A 26,102-nucleotide genomic window follows, 5' to 3' on the forward strand; every position below is an offset into this window, starting at 1 on the left:
CAGCGGACTGCTGTAGCGCCAGTAGTGTAGACATGGCCCCAAACTCAAAGTTCCCTCTCTGGTCTACTCCTTATTAACAGCTGTAGGAGGTGCAATGGCTAACTCCTCCATCAGAAATATTCTGTATAATAAAGCCCCTGCTATATATGATGTACTGCTCTTGAGGAGTGCTAATTAACAGAGTGAGAGGTAATCTTGCCTAACACCTGCTGCAGTCAAATGAACATTTACACTAGACGCTGTGAAATAATCTGAAAATAATGAAAACTGGCTACTTATGGATTCAGTCCTGCAAGGGGCTCAGTGCCCCTCAACTCCTACTGACGTTAATACCTCTCCTCTTTATCCTCATCAACTTCAACATCTCCATTGACATCCTCCCGCAGAGGTGTTTACACACTGGTCACTGAGGGCACGTCTACATTGCCCCAGAGTTCGGACTAAGGGGGCATGAAGAGCAGTGCACACCAAAAGTGCTGCGCTTTAAGTCCCCTATGTGGATGCTATGAGCGCAAAGGTACGGGTCCTGAGTGCTTTCCCCATAGTCCAAACTGTGGAGCAGTGTAGGCTTGCCCTTAAAAATGTTTAGAGACACAGACATTAGCTGAGCTTTTATACAAAGGAGAAACATTGGAATTATTTAACTTCCAAGGAGAAGAGTAAGTCAGGACTTGGACTGAGGCACAGACAGCAATGTGTATTTCACTCACAAGTGATCAGATGCTTCTTTCTGCCCTGTCATACTGTAATACGAAGACTAGGGGAGACTATAAAACCTGAAGGCAGCAAATGGAAAACACAACACTGACCTATGGGATCGGCTCCTACAAGAAGTCACATGGATACAGAACAGAGCATTTTACAGAATTTTAAAGAGGACTATATACTATTAGAAGCGTTAACCATATTGACAGCTAAGCAAACTAAGAGAAATCAAGCCTCATAGTCCAGAACAGAAGATAGTGATGTGTGGGGTTAGGAAGGAATGCTTCCATGTCGTATGAGAAGATACTGAAAAGATCAGATTGTTTACCTCAGAAAGGAGATGAATAAAAGGTGACATAAAAGTACATAAAAATAATGAATAGTACAGAGGAGGTAGAGTGCAAGCTTCTGCTCTCCTTGTCTCATAACACAAGAACAAGGGGACATTCAGTGAAATTAAAAGGTGGCAAATACAATACTGATAAAAGGAAACAGTTTTCACACAACGTGCAACTAGACTGTGGAACTCATTGCCACAGGATGACATTAAGGCCATAAACTTAGTGAGATACAAAAAGAGAATGGACATTCATCTGAATAACTAGAGTACCCAGAGTTGTAACAGATAATGCTAATAAATTCTGAAAGAGATATTCCACACAATGCTTTAGGATTTAAATTTAGGATTTGGGTCTGATGTAGGGGACAGATTATCTCACATCTGCCTACTCTGAAGCATCTGCTGCTTGCCACTCTCGGAGTCAGGATACCGGATCAGATGGACCATGAGTCTGATCTATTATGGCAATTCCTATGTTCCTACAGTTGTACACAATTGTTTTAGATGACTTAGGGCAGGTGCATTCTTCCCCCAACAAATATTACGTATTTAGCTAATAAGGGAGACAGGATAGCAGATTAGATAGACCAACTGGCTGACAAGGTCCAACAAAACCCACATACAAAATCAATGAGGAAAACTACTAGACAACATAAAATGGCACAGTTTAGATTGGAAAAGTATTCATATTCTACTTTTCTTCTAAGCTTTTAGTTTAAACTGCTTTCATCAAACTGAATAACACAGAAAGATCATTCAAATGCAGAGCTCAGGCCAGAAAATGATTCCGCTTCCTATGGCACTTTTCTTTAAGTCTTTAGTATTCACACATTTTGGACTAGACTGGGGAGTTCACACAATCCAGCCTATGGTCCCTGCTGGGCATTCTGTCAAAAGGGGGGGGGGGAACTCTGCTCTTTCATCAAGCAGCTTGGAAGACTGGAAGGAGAAGTGGTGGGAAAGTAGAAGACTGGTGTACAAAAGCATCCACCATCGGACTGCATTTCCAGGTCAATTTTTTGCTTGGCTCTTACTGAAAAAGGCAGGGAAGAGAAGACACTGCATTACTTGTTTTGTCCCCCCAAAAAACATTTTTTGGTGGGAGGTGGAGGTGGGGGAGGGGGATGGAGATGGATAGAGCATCACAAACTCCAGTGGTAATTGGAATAGTCAGTGATTGCAGCAATCTAAGGCAGTGGTTCTCAAACTAGGGCCGCCACTTGTTCAGGGATAGCCCCCGGCGGGCTGGGCCAGGCTGGTTCACCGCTCCAGGCCAATGGGAGCTGCAGGAAATGACGCGGGCCCATAGACGTACTGGCCGCAGCCCCCATTGGCCTGGGACGGCGAACCGCGGCCAGTGGGATCCGCGATCGGCTGAACCTGCGGACGTGGCAGGTAAACAAATCGTCCCGGCCCGCCAGGGGCTTTCCCTGAACAAGCAGCGGCCCTAGTTTGAGAACCACTAATCTAAGGCATGCACTCCCTCCTAAGCAGAGAGTGAACAATATAAACGATTCCAATTAGTCCGCATACCTATACTCATATACAACTGATATTTTCATGCCTTCTTTAGGATAAAATGACTTACAACAAAACACAGCAGGAAACAAAGACAATTAAAGCCCAACTTTATAAGGAGTGCATTGGCCACAACTCCTTCTGTCTGCAAGTTCTGTTTTATAACCAAATTTCAAATATCAACTCGTTTATTCATCTATAGGTTTATGTCACCCGGAAACTCCCCTATCAGAGTATTTTTGCTCACTATTATTTACAATGGATGAGCCCAGTAAGGCAGTGTTTCCCAAACTTGGGATGCCGCTTGTGTAGGGAAAGTCCCTGGCGGGCCGGGCCGGGTTGTTTATCTGCCGCGTCTGCAGGTCTGGCCGATCGCGGCTCCCACTGGCCGTGGTTTGCTGCTCCAGGCCAATGGGGGCTGCTGGAAGCGGCGCGGGCCAAGGGACGTCCTGGCCGCCGCTTCCCGCAGTCCCCATTGGCCTGGAGCGGTGAACCGTGGCTAGTGGGAGCTGCGGATGGGGCAGGTGAACAAACCGGCCTGGCCCGCCAGCGGCTTTCCCTACACAAGCGGTGTCCCAAGTTTGGGAAACACTGCAGTAAGGAATTGATAGACATCTGGATCCTGCAATGAAGGGCACTTTAGAAATCCATACACTTCATGTACATTTGTGCTGTGACAGACCCAGACCAGTGGGGTACAGGAGTCTGGTAGAGGGCAAACATACTGGTCACTGGATGAGTAGTTTTCTGTTCCCTGAGTGACCAGAGCAGGGGGTGCACTAGAGTAATCAGGAACCTGCTAGAACCAGTTAAGGCAGGCAGACTAATTAGGACACCTGGAGCCAATTAAGAAGAAGCTGCTAGAATCAATTAAGGCAGGCTAATCAGGGCACCTGGGTTTTAAAAGGAGCTCACTTCAGTTTGTGGTGCGAGTGTGAGGAGCTGGGAGCAAGAGGCACAAGGAGCTGAGAGTGAGAGGGTGTGCTGCTGGAGGACTGAGGAGCACAAGCGTTATCAGACACCAGGAGGAAGGTCCTGTGGTGAGAATAAGGAAGGTGTTTGGAGGAGGCCATGGGGAAGTAGCCCAGGGAGTTGTAGCCGTCATGCAGCTGTTACAGGAGTCACTATAGACAGCTGCAGTCCACAGGGCCCTGGGCTGGAACCCGGAGTAGAGGGCAGGCCCGGGTTCCCCCCAAACCTCCCAATTGACCTGGACTGTGGGTTCTTCCAGAGGGGAAGGTCTCTGGGCTGTTCCCCAACCCACATGGTGAATCTCTGAGGCAAGAAAAATCCACCAATAAGCGCAGGACCCACCAAGATAGAGGAGGAACTTTGTCACAACGCCCTATAGATTTCTATAGGGGACTGGAGGGAGGGAATGGGTAGGGTCCCCAAGCTCCAATTTACAGACATATTCAAAACATGACCAGATACTTCTCTGCTATAGCAGAACATGCCTAAGATGCCTCTTCTTCACAGCTTTATGTAATACTACAAGAGGCACTTCAGGGGATAAAAAGCATCTCTTACTTAGAAGCCAGATATCACAGCCTAAGCCTTATTGTTGACATTTTTACAGAAAAGAAAAATAATATTTATTTTTATGATTATGGAATACTACATACTAGAGCTATTCAGTAAGAATTTTGGCTCATAATATAGTACATGAAGGTTGTCATTCCTTCCAGTTTATCACGGAACCCCACTGGAATAAATCTGTTCCTGCTGGCAGAGCGTCTCAGGGGAACAGGTCTCTCTTTGCTTCAAATAATGTCAGTTCTATCTTGGAACAAGCTTGGAAGCTCAGGCCACTGAGTGTGTTTTGGAGAGGCTTTGTCTATTCCCTTTTCATGACCACATACCTCCCCAACACAGTTACCTTATCCTTGCTGAAATCACAGCCCCTCAAGGCATTAGAAGTGCATACTTGCTGGTACTGCAGTAAACCCCACCTACTGGGCACAGGACGCACAGGGGGGAAATGCCACACAGAAGCATTCAAGATGCTTGGGAGTTTTGGAAGTTCCCTGGGGTACTGGAGAGACTAAATTGGGATCTTCCTTCCTCAGTTAAAACTCCTGATGTCACAGGTAACTCAGCACTTTGTTCTTGAACAAAAAGGATGATCTCAGGTCTCTTGCGAACAGCTCCAAGGAAGGAGATTTTAAAAATAAATAAATATAGATTATATTACATTAAATGAGGGATGAAGGGAATATTTCTTGGTGTTCTCAGGGGCCTCACAGCAGAAATGTTTACTAGACTCAGAAGCATGAAAACCTTCAGAGTTTTCAGCAAAGTAGGTCCCAGTGAAATCAATTAAAAGCAAAACAAAAGGATTTGGAGGATGCAAGAATTACAAGAGATTATTTTGTAAAGCAAGAAAGAAATTCCTTCCCATTATGGAATGGTTAATTAATTTATCTACAAAGCCCTTCCACCCAACGCTGGGACTGCAGCTGACTCAGCGAGCCCTTTTGGCTATTACGCAGCATTAGTGTCTCAAGTTTTTGAAGTTTGCAGTTAGAGGGGAAAAAAAAAGGCCTTCAAAACATGCAAAAACTAATGAATCCCATATGTGGGATGCTGTCATTATTCCATGTTTATAAGAGGATCGGGTTTTGTTAAATGGGTTTATTTAATACAGACGGTGAAGGGGGTGGGGTGAGGGGGAGACTCAGCAAAAGATCCAAAAGCTATTGAAAGACAAACATTTTCTTTCTTAACCAAAGCATTCAGTAACAGGGGAGAAGACAGGATTTAAGCTCAAGTTAGAAATGTTTAAAGAAATACAATATACTTTGGTGTACTTCTGTTTGCAGCTTTTCTGACAGCCTGTGACGTTTTGGCCAACAGCAAAACCTTTTTTTAGAGGATTAAAAATATATATTAGGGTCCTCCTCCATCCCCTTCCCTCACTGCACTGGGGTTGGGACAACATAAATGCCTTATGGGAACATCTGCTGGGCTAGTCAAACAATCATGGCTTTTTCAACAGCTGTTGCCATTTTGAGCTCTCTTGACTAGGTCAGCTTCAGAGAAATCTGGAAAGAAATATTAGTCGTGTCCTTCTCCCGACACTCACCCCTAACTCCAGCACTAAAGACAGTCCCCTCGGGGGGCCTGGTAAAGAGGCCGACCGAGGCCATGCTCCTTGCATTAAAGCTAAAAGGGTGACGGCCAGACTATGCTTAAACTGAGAAGCTCCTTTTCCTTTTTCAATTCTTAATCATTGGCATTAGATATAAAACCAAGAAAATGCAATGCCCAGAGGGATGCCTTCACTGCACTGTTCATGCACTTTAATCCTGACTTGTAGCACTCCCTGTTATTCTAGTCCTGGGTCCCACGTAGCACATTGCTAATGTACCAAAATTCTGACCTGCAGCATCCTCGGATATTCCACCTCTGGCCTCCTTACCCTCTGTCCCCCTCACAGCTCTGCCAATAACCTCACTCTCAGCCTACCACCCCTCTGCTGTTTCAGTACTGCGACCCCAGACATCTGCCATAAAAGGTGACACACCATATATTTAAAAAGCAGACCTGCCAAAGGTAGCTAACCCACCAGACAGCATTACTTACCAGTTGGGGAATAGTTGTTACTCATCACAGTACGTATATACATTTCATTTTTGTGCTTTTCTCAGAAACCTAAAGTTCAGTTAGAAATCAACGAGAAACTTAGCTCAGCTACTGGGTGGAATAAAGTTTGTCTGTTAGCTTTATTCTCCTAACAGAGAAGGAACCAGAATGACTTGGGAAAGCTCTTGCACTGTAGTATCAGTAGGTACTTGATGAAGACCTTTTCAGTGCTCAGAGAACATGCAATGCTCAGAGAATTTTCCTCGCACTCCTCTGGCCTGAACGCAGCTGACTGCTTTTTCCTTTAAAACTCCTTTGTTTTTATGCTATCATGTGTTACTAAACTCTGGCTGGATATCTGTTTACTTGCAGCAACACTTTCCCAAAAGAATGGTAACAACAAGAAAACCTAATGCAAACAGAGCTCACTTATCTGAAATAGGCAGAGCCTGCCCTGCACTTGAATGGAGGATAGATTTAGGAATCCGAGGAGCCATACAGCAAAGAGGCAACACTGGTACCTGGAGCAGAATAAAAACTAATACCATGAAGGAGAGGTCAGCCTAGAAAATCCCAAAGGCAAAGTCCAAATTAGAAGCAAGTGGGATACACTGAAAAGGACTGGGGTGAGGAGCTGGTCAGAGCATTCTGTAAGTGTTGGGTTCCCCCCTAATGGGACAGTTATTTAATCAATCTATTTATTTAGATTTATAGCAAAAAGGGAGCAAGAGAAAAAGCGCATATTCTGGGATCCAGATGCCCCTGACAATTTTAAAAATACAACACAAAACCCGGCAGCTCCCCCAAAGGATAAGCATTTACCAAAACTGACAAGCAAGCCAACCAACTGCAAAGCCCTGTCCTAACTATTCCCTTCCCTCCTTTCCTCCCCAAAACCTTGGGCAGAGAAATGGGACATGCGGAGGGCCCTCGAGCCTGTTTCAGACTGAGGGAACAGTAGGGAGTAAAGAAGTTAAATACAGAGTTAAGGTGCCATTCCTACCAAGAGAGCTCCAGGTTGAGCATCTCTGCTGCCTGCAGCAGCAGTCTGGCATAGGAAGACAGGAAAGCAGATTCCAGGTCATCTACATCCCCTTAAACCACTCCAATAAACCAACAGGTAGTCAGTGCAGATACAGAGCACAGGGGCTGGTGTGTTACTGCCAAGATATACCACTTAATAAGCAGGCTGCAGCATTCTGCACCCGTTTTCCTTTCAGGGCTCCAGTTTCGGCACTACATTATTCTTCCCCTGTTCTGTCTCCCTCTGTCTACTACTACAGGGATTGAGGGACCCAAACCTTGCAACCAATATCTCCACCTCAGCATCCACATTTCCAGTGTGTTGCATCATTATTTAACCATCTCAGCCACCCTAATGTAGCAGTGGAGTGCTCCAGATGAGAGTCCAAATAGATACTCTAGGGCAAGCTGTAAGCACGAGGTCTCTCTTACCAAAAAAAATCGACTGCCTCCCACTGCCCCCAGTCCCGCAAAATATAATCTGCCCCATAAAACCCAACTCCGCTCAACCTCTGGGGTCTCCCACTCCACAAGGGACTCACTCCTTTCTGGGCATCCCCAAAGAGACAGCACTCTCATCCCACAATTAACAGGTCTCTCAACCTCTCACACAGGGAGAGGCACCAACCCAACTCAAGCCAATCCCCTGTTACTGAGGATGGAAAGTTGGTCTGATCCCCAACTAAGAGTCCTGTCAAATAAAGAGAAGTACAATATTTGTTCCACCTTGATCCCAGGGGACCGAATATTAACAACCCTTCCCATTAAAAGGCATCTTTCCATTAAAACAAGCTCCTGCTTGGCAAGAAGTTATTCCAGTTCCCCTGTGGCAACCATGACCTGTTCCTTTGGCTGCACCTCTGTGAGTGAAGTGGTGGAAAATTCCCCTTTACCAAATATCAGAGAATGCTCAAGCACAACCGTGAGGCAAACAGCTTTGTCCTCCTTCTGGGCATGCAGGTGTTCATCTTGCAATCACAGGGAAAGAAATGCAAGGTCAAAAAGAAAAGGAGGGAAGGGGGAAAATGACTGAGAAATACTGACAAATCTGACGAAGTGAGTATTCACCCACAAAAGCTTATGTCTATTAGTCTATAAGGTGCCATAGGACTCTTTGTCGCTTTCTACAGATCCAGACTAACACAGCTATCCCTCTGATACTTGAGAAATACTTGTCAGTGATGACAACAGACCCCAGCTGTCCATATCCATCAATGTTTCTCTGCTTGATAAGCAACACTGAGAACTGTGCTGCAGCATTTAGAAGAGATCGTAGAGATTTCTAAGCTCCTGGGTGCCAGATCTCAGACTGAAAATTGAAGCAGGAGTTTTATTGTCCACCTTTCTACAATTGTATTATATGCCAATCTGCAATAGCAATATCCCTCCTAACTGCTTTTAGGTATTCTCTTTAATGTGTCCAGCTGTGTGTGGAGGCTGAGCTAAAAGTTGAATGTGAATTTGAATTTCGGCTCTCGCTCTAATTTACGGAGGCAAGTACAATCTCAGACAGAAGAAAAACAAGTCACCGTGCTTGATGTTGAGCAGGCTCCATACCAGGTCTTAGAGCTAATGAGTTAGAAAGGGCAGGGCTTCACTTTCTTGCCTCTTATCTCACCAACAAGGATAAGCAGTAATGGAAAGGGGAATACACAATATTGTGTATGTAGCGAAATGCGGGTGGGGGACACAAACAGATCATTGTTACAACACTGGTAAAAGAAACTCAATTACCAGAAAGACACACAGAAGGGCACTCGCTGTAGGAAAGGGAAGCATATGACACTTGAAGAAAGTAACAAGCCCATACAAAATGCACAGAGGCACCTTCCTGCATCCCTGTATTAAAGGGATGGGGAAGACTTCCAAGAGAAAGCCTTTTCTTAAGGTGATTCTAGCTAAACCATGACCATTTGCTTTAGGCTTAATTTTGCCATTACTGCAAGAACTTGCCCAGAGAGTTGTTCCTATAAAAAAAAAAAAAAACACCCACAGAGCAAGCAAAACAAAACAAAAAGCCCCCCCAAAAACGTTCTTCTCCCCCCAAAAAAGCAACACTGGTTCTCCATCTATTCTATATAGAGTAAATTGTTTGGGACAAGAACTGCCGTCACTTTTGTTTTATACAGCACTGAGCACACTGTGGGCACTTAAATGATCAACAGGAAGAGGAGGGAACAGCTAAATTCACTGGTGATTCAAAGGAGATGTTTCTGGGGCCATTTAGAACTAGAAATCCCATTATAGTGCCAATTTTGTTTTTCATTAAATACATGTACATACAAAACAGATTAAAAAACCCCAAGCAAGCTGAGAGGAGAGGGAAATAAGACGACAAGAACTGCAAGCAGGCTAGTTCCAATGCAACATCTCTCGCTATCCCACTGCTGTTATGATGTACTTCACTAAACCACTGCAAAAACTGAGTCATATCTGGTTACAGGCTCCATGGTGGCCAAACACAGACCACAGGAACAACAACAAACTGGTGAAGGGAATGTCCTAAGTGGTGGTAAAAAGAAACATTGTTCTGGTGTCCCACTCATACTTCTGGGTTCTCCTTCAACAGAAAAGTCAGTATCATCCCATGCATTTTAGAAGCATCTGCATCTGAAGATGTGATTTGGCTTTTGGTATAAATGAGGGTGAATACAGAAATTCTCCATAAAGCTCAGAAGTCCCCACGGTGAGTTACTTCATGGCAAGCCAGGGTATGCACCAGCCTGTCATGTAGTAATGTCTCATGTGAACTCTGCTACAATGCAGTGAGAGTCCCAGACTGCAGCTTGGCGTACTACACTTTCCAGTACACTAAGCTTTCACTGTACTGTAGCCGTGTCCACATGGGACATTAATCCATGGCAAATTGGAGGGCTGTTGATTCACACCCTGGCTTGCCATCCAGTGATTTGCCAAGCAGACACTTCCTTAATTTGGAAGTGAATTCAGTGCCCATGAAAGTGAGGGGCTGGGCTGCTGGTGCTGACTGTAGTCAGGCATAACAAGGGCAGACACTGCTGAAGGTTTCTCATCACAGTAATGTAAATGCACTTCAAATCCTGATCTGCAGCACCTTCTGCTATCCCAGACCGAGGCCCTCCCATAACTTAGCTGAAGCTCTTTAAATACAAAGCACTTGGACACCAAGGTAACAGGTGTGACCGATATTGCAACCCCATGCAATATTTTGGGGACCACTCTATTACATTTATGAATGGTTTGCGTATGCTTATGTTCTACTCCATGGGGGAAGGTTCCCACAGCTCCTACAGGAAGTAAAAACAGTGTGGGATAATTAAGATGAGACACTGAGACTCAACAACTCTAGAGAGGTACCAGCACCTGGAGAGGTTTGCATATACTGGTTCAAATGTTTTGTTTTTGTTTCCCAGAGACTCAAACACAGAAAAAAGTTTTTGAGTTTGAACTGACAAAGGCCTTATTTCTGGATCCAGCAAATGAATAGGACCTTATATTTGCTTTGTGAGGGCTGGTTGGTAACTGGTGTACACTGCCACCAGAGGAAGGTTAACCACACCTGCTGGACCCTGGTTGGATCTGCTGGGGAAATCACAGTGAGGTGCAGAGGGGCTGCAAGCCTAAACCCCCAGTCTGGACGGAGGGACAGATGCATGTCTCTGCCCAAGAGAGGTGACAGCTGACAGCCTGAAACCTTAAGTGGGTGCTCTCAAGGATTCGGGGGTGGTGGGTGAGGGGGTGAGTGTCAAAGGTACAGTTAACCCTTTCACTCTGACAACAGCACCTAAAATAGACCTAAAATAAATAGATTTTTAATCCTGTATTGCAACTCCAATCCCTCACCCCAATCTGTGCAATTCCATTCTGGGGGCCATTCTTAAACAGTCATCGCCAACTATACCAAATGTTGTAGTTGTAGAGACAAGGCAGAAGCCACCAAGAATCAAGTCACTGGTGATTTAAGCTATCTTTGAATCCAGGTATACAAAAGTGAGGACAGAACAATGCACTGCATTAGTCCTCTGTGGGCAGAGAGGGAGAGGAACATCTGGGCTGCCACTTGACTGGGTATTTTGAAATTCCTGTCATCCTAGAAACATTTTGAAAAAAAAAAACAAAAAACGCTCTGTGAGGTTTCTGGCCTATACTTACAATTGATTGTCAGTCCAGGTCACACAAATGGATACAAGGCATCAGGCAGCAATAGGGCATAGGCCTTAGAACAGGGGTCGGCAACGTTGGCACGCGGCTCACCAGGGTAAACACCCTGGCAGGCCGGCCAGTTTTATTTACCTGCTGACGCGGCAGGTTCGGCCGATCGCGACCCCCACTGGCCGTGGTTCGCCGTCCCGGGCCAATGGGGGTGGCAAGAAGCCGCGGCCAGCACATCGCTCGCCCGCGCCACTTCTCGCCGCCCCCATTGGCCCAGGACGGCGAACCGCGGCCAGTGGGGGCCACGATCGGCCGAACCTGCCGCATCAACAGGTAAATAAAACTGGCCCGGCCCGCCAGGGTACTTACCCTGGCGAGCCGCGTGCCAACGTTGCCAACCCCTGCCTTAGAAGAATAGGACTTAGTATTTTCACCTTTGCATAAAAAGATATTGCAAAAATAAGCATTAAAGTCTACAAAAGAAAGGGAGGGTGTGGGGGGGAGGGGAAAAGGTTGGAGCGAGAGAACAAAAACTAAACATATTCTGTGAAGAAACTGAGGCTAAGTTCAGGTTTCAATTCCATAATTCCAGAGAAAGTGTTTTAATGGCACTGGGTAAAATGTCAAACAGATTGTCATAGCAATTCACACTGCATGAATGGAAATACTTTACAGAAGAACTTCTCTTTCTAATCTGCACTCTAGCTTTAAATAAAATGCTCGCTCTCTCTCTTCCCCTCCCTCTTTCTTTCTCACTCTCATTTCTTTTATATTTTCTTCTGATGCACAACCCTTTTCAGCCTCTCTGTCTGGAAGGGTCATTCCTGGTTATTACCACCAGCCTCTAACTGTCTATCCACTGCCAGGACACTGGTTCCAGCTCATCTCTTGAATAATCATTCACAGCCATATCTGGGTTCTCCAGAATTCCATCCCTGTGTCTGATTTCCTAATACACAAGTGACAATTATCATCACCTCCTGCATAACACATGCCAGAGAATCTCACCTGGAAATTTCTACATCAAATCCATAACTTTTATTTGCACTACAGCATATCTTTTAGAAAGACATCCAGCCTTCATTTAAAGACTACAAGTGACAGAGAATCTACCATATCTCTAGGGTAAGTTGTTCGAACGGCTAACAACACTCACTGTTAAAAATGTGTACCTTTTTTCTAGTCTGAATATGTTTAACTTCAGCTTTCAGCCACTGGATCTCATTATGCCTTTTTTCTGCTAGATTAAAAAGACGTCTCCTACCAGAAATCTCTTCCCCATACGTGTACTTTTCTATCATGATCAAGGCACCTGTTAATCCTCTTTTGGATAAATTGAACACAGTGAGCTTCTTAAGTCTCTCAATATCAAGCATGTTTTCCAGATCACAAATCATTCTTGTAGCTCTTTTCTGAGCTCTTTCCAATTTTCAACAACATTCCAACAGCCAGCCCGATTACACTTTTTTAAATGAAGCTCATGCATATTATGAACTCTGGATTCACAAACAAAATCTTCACAGGCGTTATCAGGTTGCTAGCTTCAGTACACGCTCAGTGCAAAGTAAACCTTGTGCCAAGCAAAAATAATAGATAGGAAAACAAACATACTGGAGATGCTGTAACAACCAACATCTAGCTAGCATTTGTCCTACGGTTGTCACAAGCTTTCAGAAGAAGGGATGAATTCCTTCCCCAATGCCAAATCTGGTAGTCAGTTAAACTCTGTAGCACACTTTTGCTCTTCTGCATTGTCCCACAAACAAGAAAATTCACCGTACTGCAAAAGGGTTTTAAACTCTGTATGTACCACTACCATTTCCCACCCTCTTCCCCTTCTTCTCACTATCGCCCTCCACCAGACTCATGGGGGTCTTCAAAACAAGGGATAGGAAGCAAAGGGATAGTCCATAAAGTACACCCACACAATATCAGTCTACAGATGAAACAGCAGGAACTTCTCCATGCAAATTACTCTCCAGCAACATATGTGAATAATATACCACCACAAGGTTAGAGATTTAAGATACTGGATCTTCAGTGAAAATCTATAAAATATAGGGTTGGTCAAAATGTGCTGAAACATTTTTCACAATATTTTTGAAAGATGTTAAACAGGTCTAACTAAGTATTTTTTTAATCTTTGCTTCCAGCAAGAAAAATTCTTCACACTATCCACAGAAAGTGTGCCCAACCATACATCAGACGAACTAACAGGCAACTATCTAAGACTGGTCTGTGTAACACTTCAAGAGTTTAGCAGTGACTTTCTCTGTATCACCTGAAATTAAATACTTCATTTCCAAAAGCAGCAATACCAATCATAGCACAGGCTATGGAATGTGTTGCTGCTATAAAATATGTGCTCCTACACAACAAAATAACAACATTCTTCTTCTGATGGGGTCCTGGGAACCACTTGTGATGAATACTTGTGAGAGAGAACTAGCATACTGGATGAGCGTCAACAAGTCTGTAAACATCTTCCCAGGATGGAGAGAGAGCTAAAGGACATTTCAATTTTGTCACATTTTGTTCACAGCATAGAATTCGTGGCTATAAATTCTTGCTAAACCATTCTAATAACCAATTAGCCTTAGCCTATATGTAGCAGTAAGTCCTTGCTTATCCAGGTTACAGAGTGCCGATTTCAAATTCCAAAGTACCAGAATGGAAACAAATGTAAAAAGTAAACATTCTATAAGGTGACCTCCAAAAATACCCACTTCTCATAATATGTAAGTTTCCACTGAAAATCAGCATTTGGTCTCTGAAGTTGGTATCAGCTTTTCTCTATATTTAGAGTAGGAGTTAACTATGTGGTAATTATGTTTATTGTACTTCACCTATAACAAGACAAGACTGGAAGTGTTAAAGTAGAAGTGAAAGAGTCCAGATGCCTGGGTTCTCCTAATCATTTAAGTACAATTCAGTATTTCTTCAAAAAACATTGTTAATGCCAGCTCTTACATGCCATTGTGAGGATACCTTTGATTACACAGCTATGTTAATATAGGAAACAATTTTAAAAAAATCAATACCCAGCAATAACTTAACCACATAAAGAGAAAGTAAACCATTATTTACCAGTAGTGAGCTATTTGAGTGAGATTCCCAGATTGGAAGCCTTTTGTGGTTGATTTCAGAGTAGCAGAGGTGTTAGTCTGTATCCGCAAAAAGAACAGGAGTACTTGTGGCATCCGAAGAAGTGGGCTGTAGTCCACGAAAGCTTACGCTCTAATAAATTTGTTAGTCTCTAAGGTGCCAAGTCCTCCTGTTCTTTTTGTGGTTGAGAATCAGTCAACATATATGTTTGTAAAAGCTTGTAGCAAAATGGAGCTCTGATACTGATTGGAGTGTCAGGGTGCTACTGTATTATACATCTTAACAAGAGCTAATCTCTTCTACTTAATGTTCAACAAAAGTATTACAGAAAGATCCAAATACTACATCCATATTCCATCTCAACTTTTACACCACAGCCTTAGAGGTTTTGTTCAGCAGGAATGGCCTCTGCAGAATGCAATGGGAACTCCACCTACCTCACCAAGCTTCAACACTCAAAGATGAAAAAGCTAACAGGTAAATACCCTTTGTGACTGGTACTGGCAGGAAATCTGGACCAAAGAGGTAATAATGAGGAGCATGGCTCCCACACACAAGCTAACATGGTCTTGTCTCTGGGACTGCTGAGAATCTTCTGGCAGTGGAACCAAAGCTATTCTGGCCCCTTTCCACCCGGTGCAACAAGAGGATCCTGGGGAAGGCGTGCGTCTACCCAGCATGATGAAGAACTCAGCTTTGTAAGGGAATCTTAGAGGTCAATCTGAAGGAGTTGGGGGTCTGGGGGCATGAAGAAGCCAGAAAATCAGAACCCCATGCAACAGCCTTTGCAATCTGCAGAGCCCAGCTCTGTGGTGGCTTCTTCCATGTCACCAAAGAATGCTACTCTGCAGAGACAGGTGCAAGTAAGTCCCTCCATTACTACTAGGGTGACCAGACAGCAAATGTGAAAAATCAGGACAGGAGGTGGGGGGTAATGGGAGCCTATATAAGAAAAACACCCAAAAATCAGGACTGTCCTTATAAAATCGGGACATCTGGTCAACCTAGATACTACATGGATCTGCCATCTCAAGCCACCAGCAGATACGACAACAGTCTTACTGGCTTCTACTCTGTGACCTGGGCTCTGGGGATGAGCATTCATCCATTTCATAGTCCTGCAGAATTGTCCAGTATTGAGCTTGTGAATATGGTGTTGGCACTGGATCTGGGATTTTGCCCCTTACTTTATGGTACTGCTCCTCTTACTGATTTCCAGGAATCCTGTGATCTGAACTTGGACATTATTATATTCAACTAAGGATTACTGGGATGTAGGCATGAATGAAATCTCAACTATGACATCATAGACAAAACATGGGAAGAAAAAAAAATGAGTACTGTGAAAGCCTTCCTGCCGCCGAGTTATAAAAGAGAAAGAGTTCTGGTAATACTTGTTCAGGATAGTCTCAGGCTAGTCACTATTTTAGTTTCCTTACATTTTATAGTTATTCTAACTCTAGAAAGCACACACTGTGGAATATGCTGCTTTGGTAATCCAAAGGCAAACATCTGAGCTGAGAGAATAGTATGGTGAGATTTCCTACAATGGGATGTGGCCCACTGGTGACCGCTAGTAGCAAACCTCCCCAACTGATGGAGATGGGACATGGGGAGGGCTCTGAGTTACTACAGAGAATTCTTTCCCAGGTATCTGCCTTGGGGGTCCTGCCCACATGCTCAGGGTCTAACTGATCGCCAGATTTGGGGGTCACGAAGGAATTTTCCACTGGGTCCGTTTGGCAGAGATGCTGGGTTTTTTTTGCCTTCCTCTGCAGCACAGGGCACTGGTCACTTGCAGGTTTAAACTAGTAAATGGTGGATTCTCTGTAACTTGAAATCTTTAAACCATGATTCGAGGACTTCAGTAACTCAGCCAGAGGTTAGGGGTCTATTTCAGGAGTGGGTGAGGTTCTGTGGCCTGCTATGTGCAGGAGGTCAGACTAGATGATCACAATGGTCCCTTCTGACTTTAAAGTCTATTTGGAGGTGACCAGGCTTTTCACTGGCGGGGGACTACATATCCTCAGGCAACGTTAACAGTGAAAATCGCCTTTGTGTAGTTCAGCGGAGAGGGGAAAACTGAAATCAGAACATATTTACCATTTAAAGCTAACAAACATAAAAGGGAATGTTATTCAGTAAGACACTGAGATTAAAAATGAGAAGGAAAAAAAAAAAGTTTGACCATCTGACATAATTTCCCCTCAGACCACAGGAGCCTGTGCTCTGTGAATGACCCAGCTAGAGACAGGATACTAGTGGGTGTGAGAAAGGTCTGTGCCGATGACTGGACTAAAGTTCTGGCCCAGTGTGTCACCCTTACTAGAGTAAGTAGAATACATGGTAATGGAAACACTGATAAAACATCCCATTTTTGGCTCATTTCTTCCACCCCGTTCCTCTCCTTGTCAGCTCTGGAAGGGTGGAGGAGATTGATCCTCATTGCATCACTCACAGAAAAGCAACATCGTCTTCAAGAACTGCAAGTTATTTCAGCGGGATCATCTCTCCTACATGGCTTCCTTCCACATTTATAATCGTTACAAATGCAGTAAAACATTTTAAAAAGGCAAATGGCACAAAGAATTTAATAGCCAGAGAACATAGGGCCGGCCACCTACAGTTAAGGTTCTCAGTTGCTTATAACTGCCAAACTTCGGACGTTCAATTGACATTTTCCACACTACACAATCACTGAATGAGGTGGGGTTGAACAGAAAATATACTATGCAGTCATGTAATTAAAGATTAACAAGAAGGCTGAATTAGGATTGTAGTGACGACCCTTAATTTTGGCATTTCCTAACTTTTATGTCCTTGACTTTGTAACCTTCACATTCTTTTAATGTCTCTTTTTGTTTGTTTATTATAAGTAATTTCCAAAAATATAAAACAGAAATTCTACCACTTGCTCTCCCCGCCCCCTTTTGTGTCCTCCCTCCACCGGCTCCTGACTCTCTTTGCGCCCCTCATCCTCCAACTCTCATCTCCCATCCTCCATGACTCTTTCAAGGAGGTAAGGACCCTTCTACCTCCCAATTCCTCACCCCTCTATATTCTGAAAGCAAAAGACAGTGTTCTAATGCTCAGTTCCAGTGCTGGGTGCCACGCTAGTCCCTGGCTGCCAGAAGGTGCAGGTATAGAGAAAGTTTACTCAGCCCTTGCCATCCGGGTTGAAGCAGGCTCAGTACAGTCAGAATCTTTGGAGAATTTAGCTGCAAAACTAACTTTCTACTGAACATGTTCAAACTGACATTTTTTGGAGTCATATCTTGGCCAAATTTGGACAGATTTTCACAGAAACATCAAAAGGCACAACCCTGACACCAGGGCGACCCCCCCTGCCAAATTTCAATTCCCTGCTCCAAAGCATGGGGGCACTAGAGTTCCTTAATTAAATGGTTGTAAGCATTTTTTTTAAAACTTGATCAAAAAGTACTTTTCCTTAATTTCAGAAACAGATGAATCATTTTAACTAAAACCTCCCCCAAAAAATTCAGATTGAGGCCAACACCGGGCATGGAAAATTCCAGCCTGAATGGTTACTCTCTGTCAAACTTATAAACAATTCTGAACAAGGCTCCATGGCTTAGGGTTAGTGCCTCAGCTTTGGATGTCAGTGGTTCTGGGTTCAAATACTGGTTATGCCCTGTCCCTGAGATGTGCATCAGCAAAAATCAACAGAAGCGTGCCCACTCATGCTTATGATTTAGTTGGGGATTGGTCCTGCTTTGAGCAGGGGGTTGGACTAGATGACCTCCTGAGGTCCCTTCCCACCCTGATATTCTATGAGGTCTTATGATGGGAAGTAGTGGGCAACCTTAACTGTAGACATCGCTACCAGGAATGCCTGTAATTAGCTACAACTTCAACATAATCTTTGTCTTCACTGCCCATGATATATTCTGGGTTTTGCTCATTTACATCATTCCAAATGTCTTGGTCAATATTTTAAGTGGGGACTATAACACACTTCTGCTGTTCTATTAGCACGGTGCCCAGTTTTGAAAAGGCACTGGCTGTGGTTGTCAGGCTGTCCAATAAAATACTACTACAGCTGCTACTGTTGCTTCAGTCACCTGTTGGGATATTCACTACACAATATGAGTCACTGGTGCAGCTGCCCCTGAATGGATCCTTCATTGTGAGGAGCCACAAAGGGGTATTAACAATAAAGAATGACGCATAATATTGCAAGGATAATAAACTGATGACCAAAATCTCCAAAAGTGACTAATGATTTTGAGCACATCAATTATTGGATAGCTAATGCGAGATGCCTCAAAAGGAACTTGACTTTTAGAAAGTGCTAAGAGCCCACCCTCTGAAAATCAGGTCCCTTTAAAATGTGTCAAGTTGGAACCCCCCCAAAATTAAGGTGCCCAAAATCATTAGTCACTTTTGGAAAATCTTAATTTTATTTTCTCATTTCCCTGTGGGGCAGTGGTTCAGGCATCCCAGTGGCAGAGCTACCAGTGTCCTGAGGGTCTAAAAGGTGCCCCTGTCCTAAAAGCTACATGAAATAATAAAAATAATGCTACAGAAAAATTCAACAGCTTTTTTTAAAGGTTTGTTTGTTTATTTATTTAATTATTAAGATGAGGTAAGTAAATAGCTTTGAGCTCAGGGCTTGTGGATAAATAAAAGAGAAGGTGGTTTCAAATATAATGCTTTAAAATGCAGTTTTAAAATTTAAAACTGATACACTTATGTTACTAATTGTTTTGGATCGTAAAAGAATTTTCCTTTTGTGTTTTTTGGGTGCATATGTCTCACATAAGTAACCCTATTATTATTAGCTTTAGTAATTCAATTCCATTTCTTCTAAGTGCTGTAGTTGAATTTAAGTGCTAACCTCAAATGTGGGAGATTAAGCTGGAAGGAAAGTTAAACAACAATTTATTATTATTAATAATTTGTACTGCAGCAGTGCCCAGGAGACATGTCATGGACCAGAACTCTGTTATGCCAGGCACTGTGCAAACACAGAACAAAAAGGCTTATGGAAGGGTATATAACAGGGGTCGGCAATGTTCGGCACGCGGCTCGCCAGGGTAAGCACCCTGGCAGTCTGGGCCAGTTTTATTTACCTGCTGACGTGGCAGGTTCGGCCGATCGCGGCCCCCACTGGCTGCGGTTCGCCGTCCCGAGCCAACGGGGGTGGCAAGAATCGGCGCGGGCAAGCGATGTGCTGGCCGCAGCTTCTCGCCACCCCCATTGGCCCAGGACGGTGAACCGCGGCCAGTGGGGGCCGCAATCAGCCGAACCTGCCGCATCGGCAGGTAAATAAAACTGGCCCGGCCCGCCAGGGTGCTTACCCTGGCGAGCCGCGTGCCGAACGTTGCCGACCCCTGGTATATAAGCAGCATTATCTAGTATATTGTAGTCAAGCATCTACTGCATCCATCACCATGGTACCTGAGCACCTACCAATGAAGTAAATGATGTGGCTAGCACCTGTCATTTTTGTTTCCTTATTGCAGAAGCTGGGCCAGTGGACATGTGGAAAAGTGCAAATGGCTTACTTAGTTTAGCTTCCCTCCATGCAAAGATCATTACAAATTCTACTTTTACCAGCAACGTTCCTTTTGCTGAAAATACATACAGTCCTTTAAAACCTTCCATCCTTTAAAGGGAGGGTGCATAACACTCAACAATATATGGTAAATAAACATAATAATAAGCAAAAAGGAGAACTCCAAGTGAATCATCTCTGCGTTCTCATTGGCCAGCTACCAACTGTTACCCTCAGCCTTGGACACTCAAAAAAATAGCAAGAACCAAGAAAGGCAATTTCTTCCATTGTGTCACCGCTACACAAAGCAATTCAACGAATAAAACAGCTGCAATTTATTTCTGGGGCCAACACAAGGGGAAATGTACGTCAGAAAGCAGTAAGTGTTATTTGACCGCCCACAGCTACCAGGTTCCATTTCTAAATACAAACACAAAATCAGGCTCATTTAACTCTTCAAAAAATAGAGACTTAATAAAGATTTAAGGCTGTCAGTGCACAAATGATCTGACATCCCGTCAGTTTACTGAAACTAAGTCAAGTCTGCTAAGCTTGAATATAACCATGTATCGAAGCTAGGATGATTTCCCATCAGTATGTCTTGACCCCTGGACAAAGAGTCTAGAGTCATTCAGTTTTAGAAGTGAACGTTTAACATGAATTGATCATATCCTGCTATCGTCCCCAATTCCACTTATGTTCCCGAAACAAAATACAAAAGGAGACACAAAAGAGTAGCTAATTAAATCTCAGACATAACCACAGTTTATAGTACATACTGATAAATGCATGAAGAACATAAGAACGGCCATACTGGGTCAGACCCAAGGTCCATCTAGCCCAGTATCCTGTCTTCTGACAGTGGCCAGTGTCAGTGCCCCAGAAGGAATGAACAGAACAGGTAATCATCAAGTGATCCATTCCCCTGTCGCTCATTCCCAGCTTCTGGCAAACAGAGGCTAGGGATACCATTCCTGCCCATCCTGGCTAATAGCCATTGATGGACCTATCCGCCATGAATGTATCTAGTTCTTTTTTGAACCCTGTTATGGTCTTGGCCTTCACAACATCCTCTGACAAGGAGTTCCACAGGTTGACTGTGCGTTGTGTGAAGAAATACTTCCTTTGATTTGTTTTAAACCTGCTGCTTATTCATTTCATTTGGTGACCCCTAGTTCTTTGAACAAGTTGGGAAATTCTTGCTCCAAAATTGGACCTAAAACTGAACAAATATAATCTCTAAGGAAACAGTTTTAGGGCATTTGAGAAATGCCCACTTTAAAAGCCCACTTTAATTGGCGAAACCTTACAGGAAGGAGAATGGAAGAGCAAACAATTTCATCTCCAAATAATTATTGGATGGCAAAGAGCAGCAATGGACAGGTACTTTGGAACACCCAGCCCAATCATTGTGACAGTAAAGAAGATCTTCCTAGGTCGTGTTTAACAGTATTTATGACAACTATAGCTATTTATATCAATGAACTCAAAGACAGTGTGTGGTTCTGTGTACAGAGAAGCCAAATCCAATGTTGATTGTTAAATTCAGAAGCTTCCACTCAGAACTATCTTCTCATGTACCCATTTCCTGTTATATTCTTAATATTTGCTACCCTCAAAGCCACCCTTTTCCTAAATCCTTTTCAGCTGCAGCTTTTCCATCACATGCACAAGATCCATATTTAAGCAAAGTGTTCTGGGACAGGATAGGTAACTGTACAGATAATGCTCAAGTGAGTACAATCGCTGTGCACCAGCTATCAAATCACTCCTCTGGCTAGGAGACTAAACCATAAGAAGAGGTATACAGAATTCCACCCACCCCCATGTTCGCATATGTCATGCAACAGGCTCAGGACAATGAAGCGTCTCTCTTTTAGGGACAAAGTTCAGTGCTTACTGTTCTCTGCACATAAGTTTATTTCTGAATTATAAATAGGCAAATACTGTACTACCACGCAAATTTCAGATGTGAAAAATTTGGTTACTTTCGCTTTGCTTCCCAACAACATCAATAAAGAATCTTTGATAAACAAAACCCATGAATAGGTGCAAACAATAAAATAGTCCCTATTTGGAGCAAGCTAAGAAACCACTTTTACTAACCACCAAATGGCCCACTAATGAGAAGGCAACGGACACCTGAAAAATTCCGGGCTATGTGAAATTAACACTACATAAAGCAGTAAGAGAGAACAGAGAGAGCAGCACATCTATATTTTGTGATTCTCCTCCCCTTTCCATCCCCAGCCTAAACCTAGCCACTAGCTAAACCTACATGTGTGAATTAAGCTCTATTTATAAATGTTCAGCTGTTTTTTTTTAAATGGTCTTAATATAGTACAGTTGTTATGTTGTTTTTGTTGAACTTAGCAACAGGAAACTGTGTCACTCCTTCTGCAGCAAACTTTCCATTCTCTTGGCACTCCCAATCCCACACCAGAAAAGCCAGATTTAAAAAGGGGCCGGGGAGGTTGGCTAATCTGAGCATGCTCCTTCTCTCTGCAGGGAAGCAAAGGGACAGGACAAAGCTGCAGCCAGATTTATATTGAAGTATCATACCACTTACATTATGAAACACATAAAACAAACCTAAATTCAGTACCTTTATTTTTGACCCTCTTTTGAGATGCACGTTGCTTGAAATAAATGAAATATGGGGTGTGTTCTTTTTTGCATTTGTCTAAATAGATCCTGCTATACAAGCAGACACCCAGGGATTAGTCATGAAAATTATCTATAAGGGGCGGGTTAAGAACAGTCAGCATCTTTACACTACAGCATTATGATAATGAAAGACATTTATCGAAGCACACACATTTTAGATTGGAAGGTTAACAACACTATTCCCTGGTTAACTCGCTAAGTTAACAATTACAAACTCAGCCTTAACTTGTTAAAAACATACAAAAATAAGCCTGATTTTATTGTCTGCTTTGGCAAGATTATTTTACCACCCAAAGAGCTTTCATTAATGTGCAGAGACGAATTCTCTGGGCTCCACCCTGTAATGCTACTTCATCTCTATACTGTTTACTATTATAACATTAGCTTCTTAATTATAAACCAACACAAAAACACAGCTGCTCTAAAACAGCGCATACGCACACTACTGAAAATGCCTCAAAGACAATTGGGACAGATAACATCAAGAAAGACAGCTTATAACAGAGCAAAATGCATGAAGGCTGATTTAAACTACAACTTAACTCCATCTCAAACAAATGTAATACCCTAGCTTTTATTATTGTAATGAATCCTCAAAAACGGTGATAGCTGACGGTGACAGAAAATGTTTAACACAAAATAACCCCACTTCATTTCAAACTTCCTGCCTGATCTTTTTCCTAGTGTCTCCCATTTTATGGTTCCCCCTTCCCCATCAGATTTGGTTTGCCCTGTATTTGGGCTTATGCTTATTATTTATTTGCAATACTGTAGTGCATATAGACTCCAATCAAAATTGGGGTGCCACTGTGCTAGGCACTGTGCAAACACACAGGCTACATCCACACTAGAAACACTACAGCATCACAGCTGTAGTTGCGCCACTATAGCATAGACACTTACTACAGAGACGGAAGGGGTTCTTTAGTAAATCCACCTCTCCAAGAGGTGGTAGCTACATCGACAGAAGAATTCTTCGTTCGACCTTGCACTGTCCACACTGGGGCTTAGGTCAGCTTAACTATGTCTTTTAGGAATGTGAAAAATTCATACCCTTGAGGGATGTAGCTAGGTCAACCTAAGTTTCTAGCATAGAGCAGACCATAGTTAATAGTCCTCTGCCCTGACGAATTAACAATTAAACAGATGACTGGTGGGAGGAGACACAGAAGCACAGAGATGAAGTGACTTACACAAGGAAACAGGACAGAGCAGAGTCACATACAACACTAGATCTCCTGACATCCAGTGCAGTGCTCTATCCACTAGACCAGGGGTCGGCAACGTTCGGCACGCGGCTCGCCAGGGTAAGCACCCTGGCAGGCTGGGCCAGTTGGGACAGCGAACCGCGGCCAGTGGGGGCAGCGATCAGCCGAACCTACCACATCAGCAGGTAGATAAAGCTGGCCCGGCCTTACCCTGGCGAGCCACATGCCGAACGTTGCCGACCCCCGCACTAGACCATGCTCTCTCTCTGTACACACTTATGAACCATCATTTTATGTTATCTACACCATGAGCTACAGTAATACTGTAGGGGGAGGAGGGAATCTTTCACCTCCCCAACTTTGGACAACCTCATATTGTGGGGCACCAACAGACCTGAGTTATCTATCATACATTATGAGACCGTCAAAACTTTTTGTGGGTTTGATTTTTTAATTTGTCTTTTATCGTCTTTTTATTTTAAACTAAATACCATTTCAAAAATAAGGAGGCCTAAAAATCAGTGCTATTTTTAGAAGGTTAAAAAGAAAAGCCACAATGTATAACTTATGTTTAGCTTCACAGCAGCTGAGGAAAGGAAATCAGCAACTCAGCTGATCATCAACAGCTGCACAGACATTCCTTTTTAAAGCATTACAAAGTACAAGATAAAGATGCAAAAATGACACTTACTGTTTCTTCAGAAACTGCATGCTCTCCGAGGTCTTTCAAAAAATCCACCTCATCTTCAGTTTTCATCTCCAGCTTTTCTGCAAGGAAAGAAGGTTTGCAAAGAAGATTTAAACAAACTTCCCCCAGGGCTGCTGTTTTTCTGTTTATTCAAAAAGTTCTAAAAAACTTGACAGGCGTTATTTTCCTTCCAACAGCTGGTTTCATTCCTGACTTTGCTGCTTGTTTGTTAGTAATTTTACAACTACAGTGTCTGTGAATGAAGGAAACTATGAAACAGCAGTGAGCACACAGAAACCACAGGACTAGACTTCTACAGATGGCTCTATGCGAAGCTTGAAATCTAGGTTATATCTGCATATATGCTTACACCAAAGAAGACTTTACTTCCATTATTCCTTCTGTATGATCAAAAAGTATATACCGGTATTTGTTTTTCTCTGATTTAGTTAGGGTTGGTCCTGCTTTGAGAAAGAGGTTGGACTAGATGACCTCCTGAGTCTCTTCCAACCCTAATCTTCTACAATTCTATGATTCTTTACCCTAACATGGAGACAGGTGGGAGGCAAGAACGTTTTCTCAACTTTCAAGTGTTTAATGCAATGCCAGCTTCTCAACACATGCCTCTTCTCCTTAACCTGAAGTGGTGAATTAGGTCCCAGAGGGCAGTAAGACAAGTTTCCATCCAAATTTGGCAACTGTCTGGACAATTTTTTTTTCCTGGTAACGGTGTTGATGGAACACAAGAGAAACTTTGTGTCCCCACTGTCCTCTCTTCCCAGCAAATTAACATGTAAAACTTAAACGATCGCCATTTACACCAGCGTTTTCTCTCTCTGCACTTTTCCCACTTCAAATAACCATTTTTGTCTGGTGACACCTACACAGACCAGGACTTAAATCTAAAACCAATTTCCACTTCTAAAGACCCATGGATTACAAAATACTTCAGAGACAGTGAATGAAGCTTCACTACCCCCCCCTTGCGAGTTATATAAATATTCCCATTCTACAGCAGTGCAGAGAGGTGAAGTGATTTGACCGAAGTGTCACAGTGAGTCAGTGCTTGAGCCAGGGACAGAACGCAACACACCTGTCTCCCTGCTCTAACCACTAGGCACATCATTCTTCTCCTAGCCATCTGTAACTGAGCACTATAGGAATCAAAAGGATTTTTAACTAACAATTTGTAGTGGATCATTTGTACAAAAGGAGGCTGTGGGAAACCACAGTTCCATCTTAAATTAAAACCACTGAAAAAAGTAGTTGGCACTGATAATGCCCTTAAAACAGACTAGCTTGCACTAAGGATACTTTGCTACACACCGCTTGCTGTGCTAATTCGAAGAAATTAGCAATTAACACAACGTTGTGGTATCTGATAGAAAGACCTGATGAGTTTATGGGTTGTTAACAGCAGAACCGCCTAAAAACCCAGAGACGATTCAGCAGTAGTTCTGAGCACATGTGAGAATCACCCAGGGGACACCAGTTTGTTGGCAAAACAGCCAGTGATCATGTATTTATGATAAGAAGGAGAGTTCAGCCAGAAAGGGTGACCCTCCCTCACAAACTCTTGAAATTTGCTGACGGAAAGGATAATAATGCCGCAGG

At 43.3% G+C, this 26,102-nt stretch overlaps 1 protein-coding gene across 5 annotated transcripts in view; it reads right to left on the minus strand.

The window, feature by feature from the left end:
- AKAP13 (A-kinase anchoring protein 13) overlaps nt 1-26,102 on the minus strand; it is a 339,157-nt gene that overhangs the window by 125,642 nt on the left and 187,413 nt on the right. For all 5 annotated transcript variants that reach the window (XM_034783693.1, XM_034783692.1, XM_034783688.1 and 2 more), the window contains one exon: nt 24,492-24,568. In XM_034783693.1, the coding sequence (XP_034639584.1) occupies nt 24,492-24,568 (77 nt within the window). The remainder of the gene's footprint in view (nt 1-24,491; nt 24,569-26,102) is intronic.

Source organism: Trachemys scripta, chromosome 10, assembly GCF_013100865.1.
Source record: "Trachemys scripta elegans isolate TJP31775 chromosome 10, CAS_Tse_1.0, whole genome shotgun sequence".
NCBI lineage: Eukaryota > Metazoa > Chordata > Testudines > Emydidae > Trachemys > Trachemys scripta.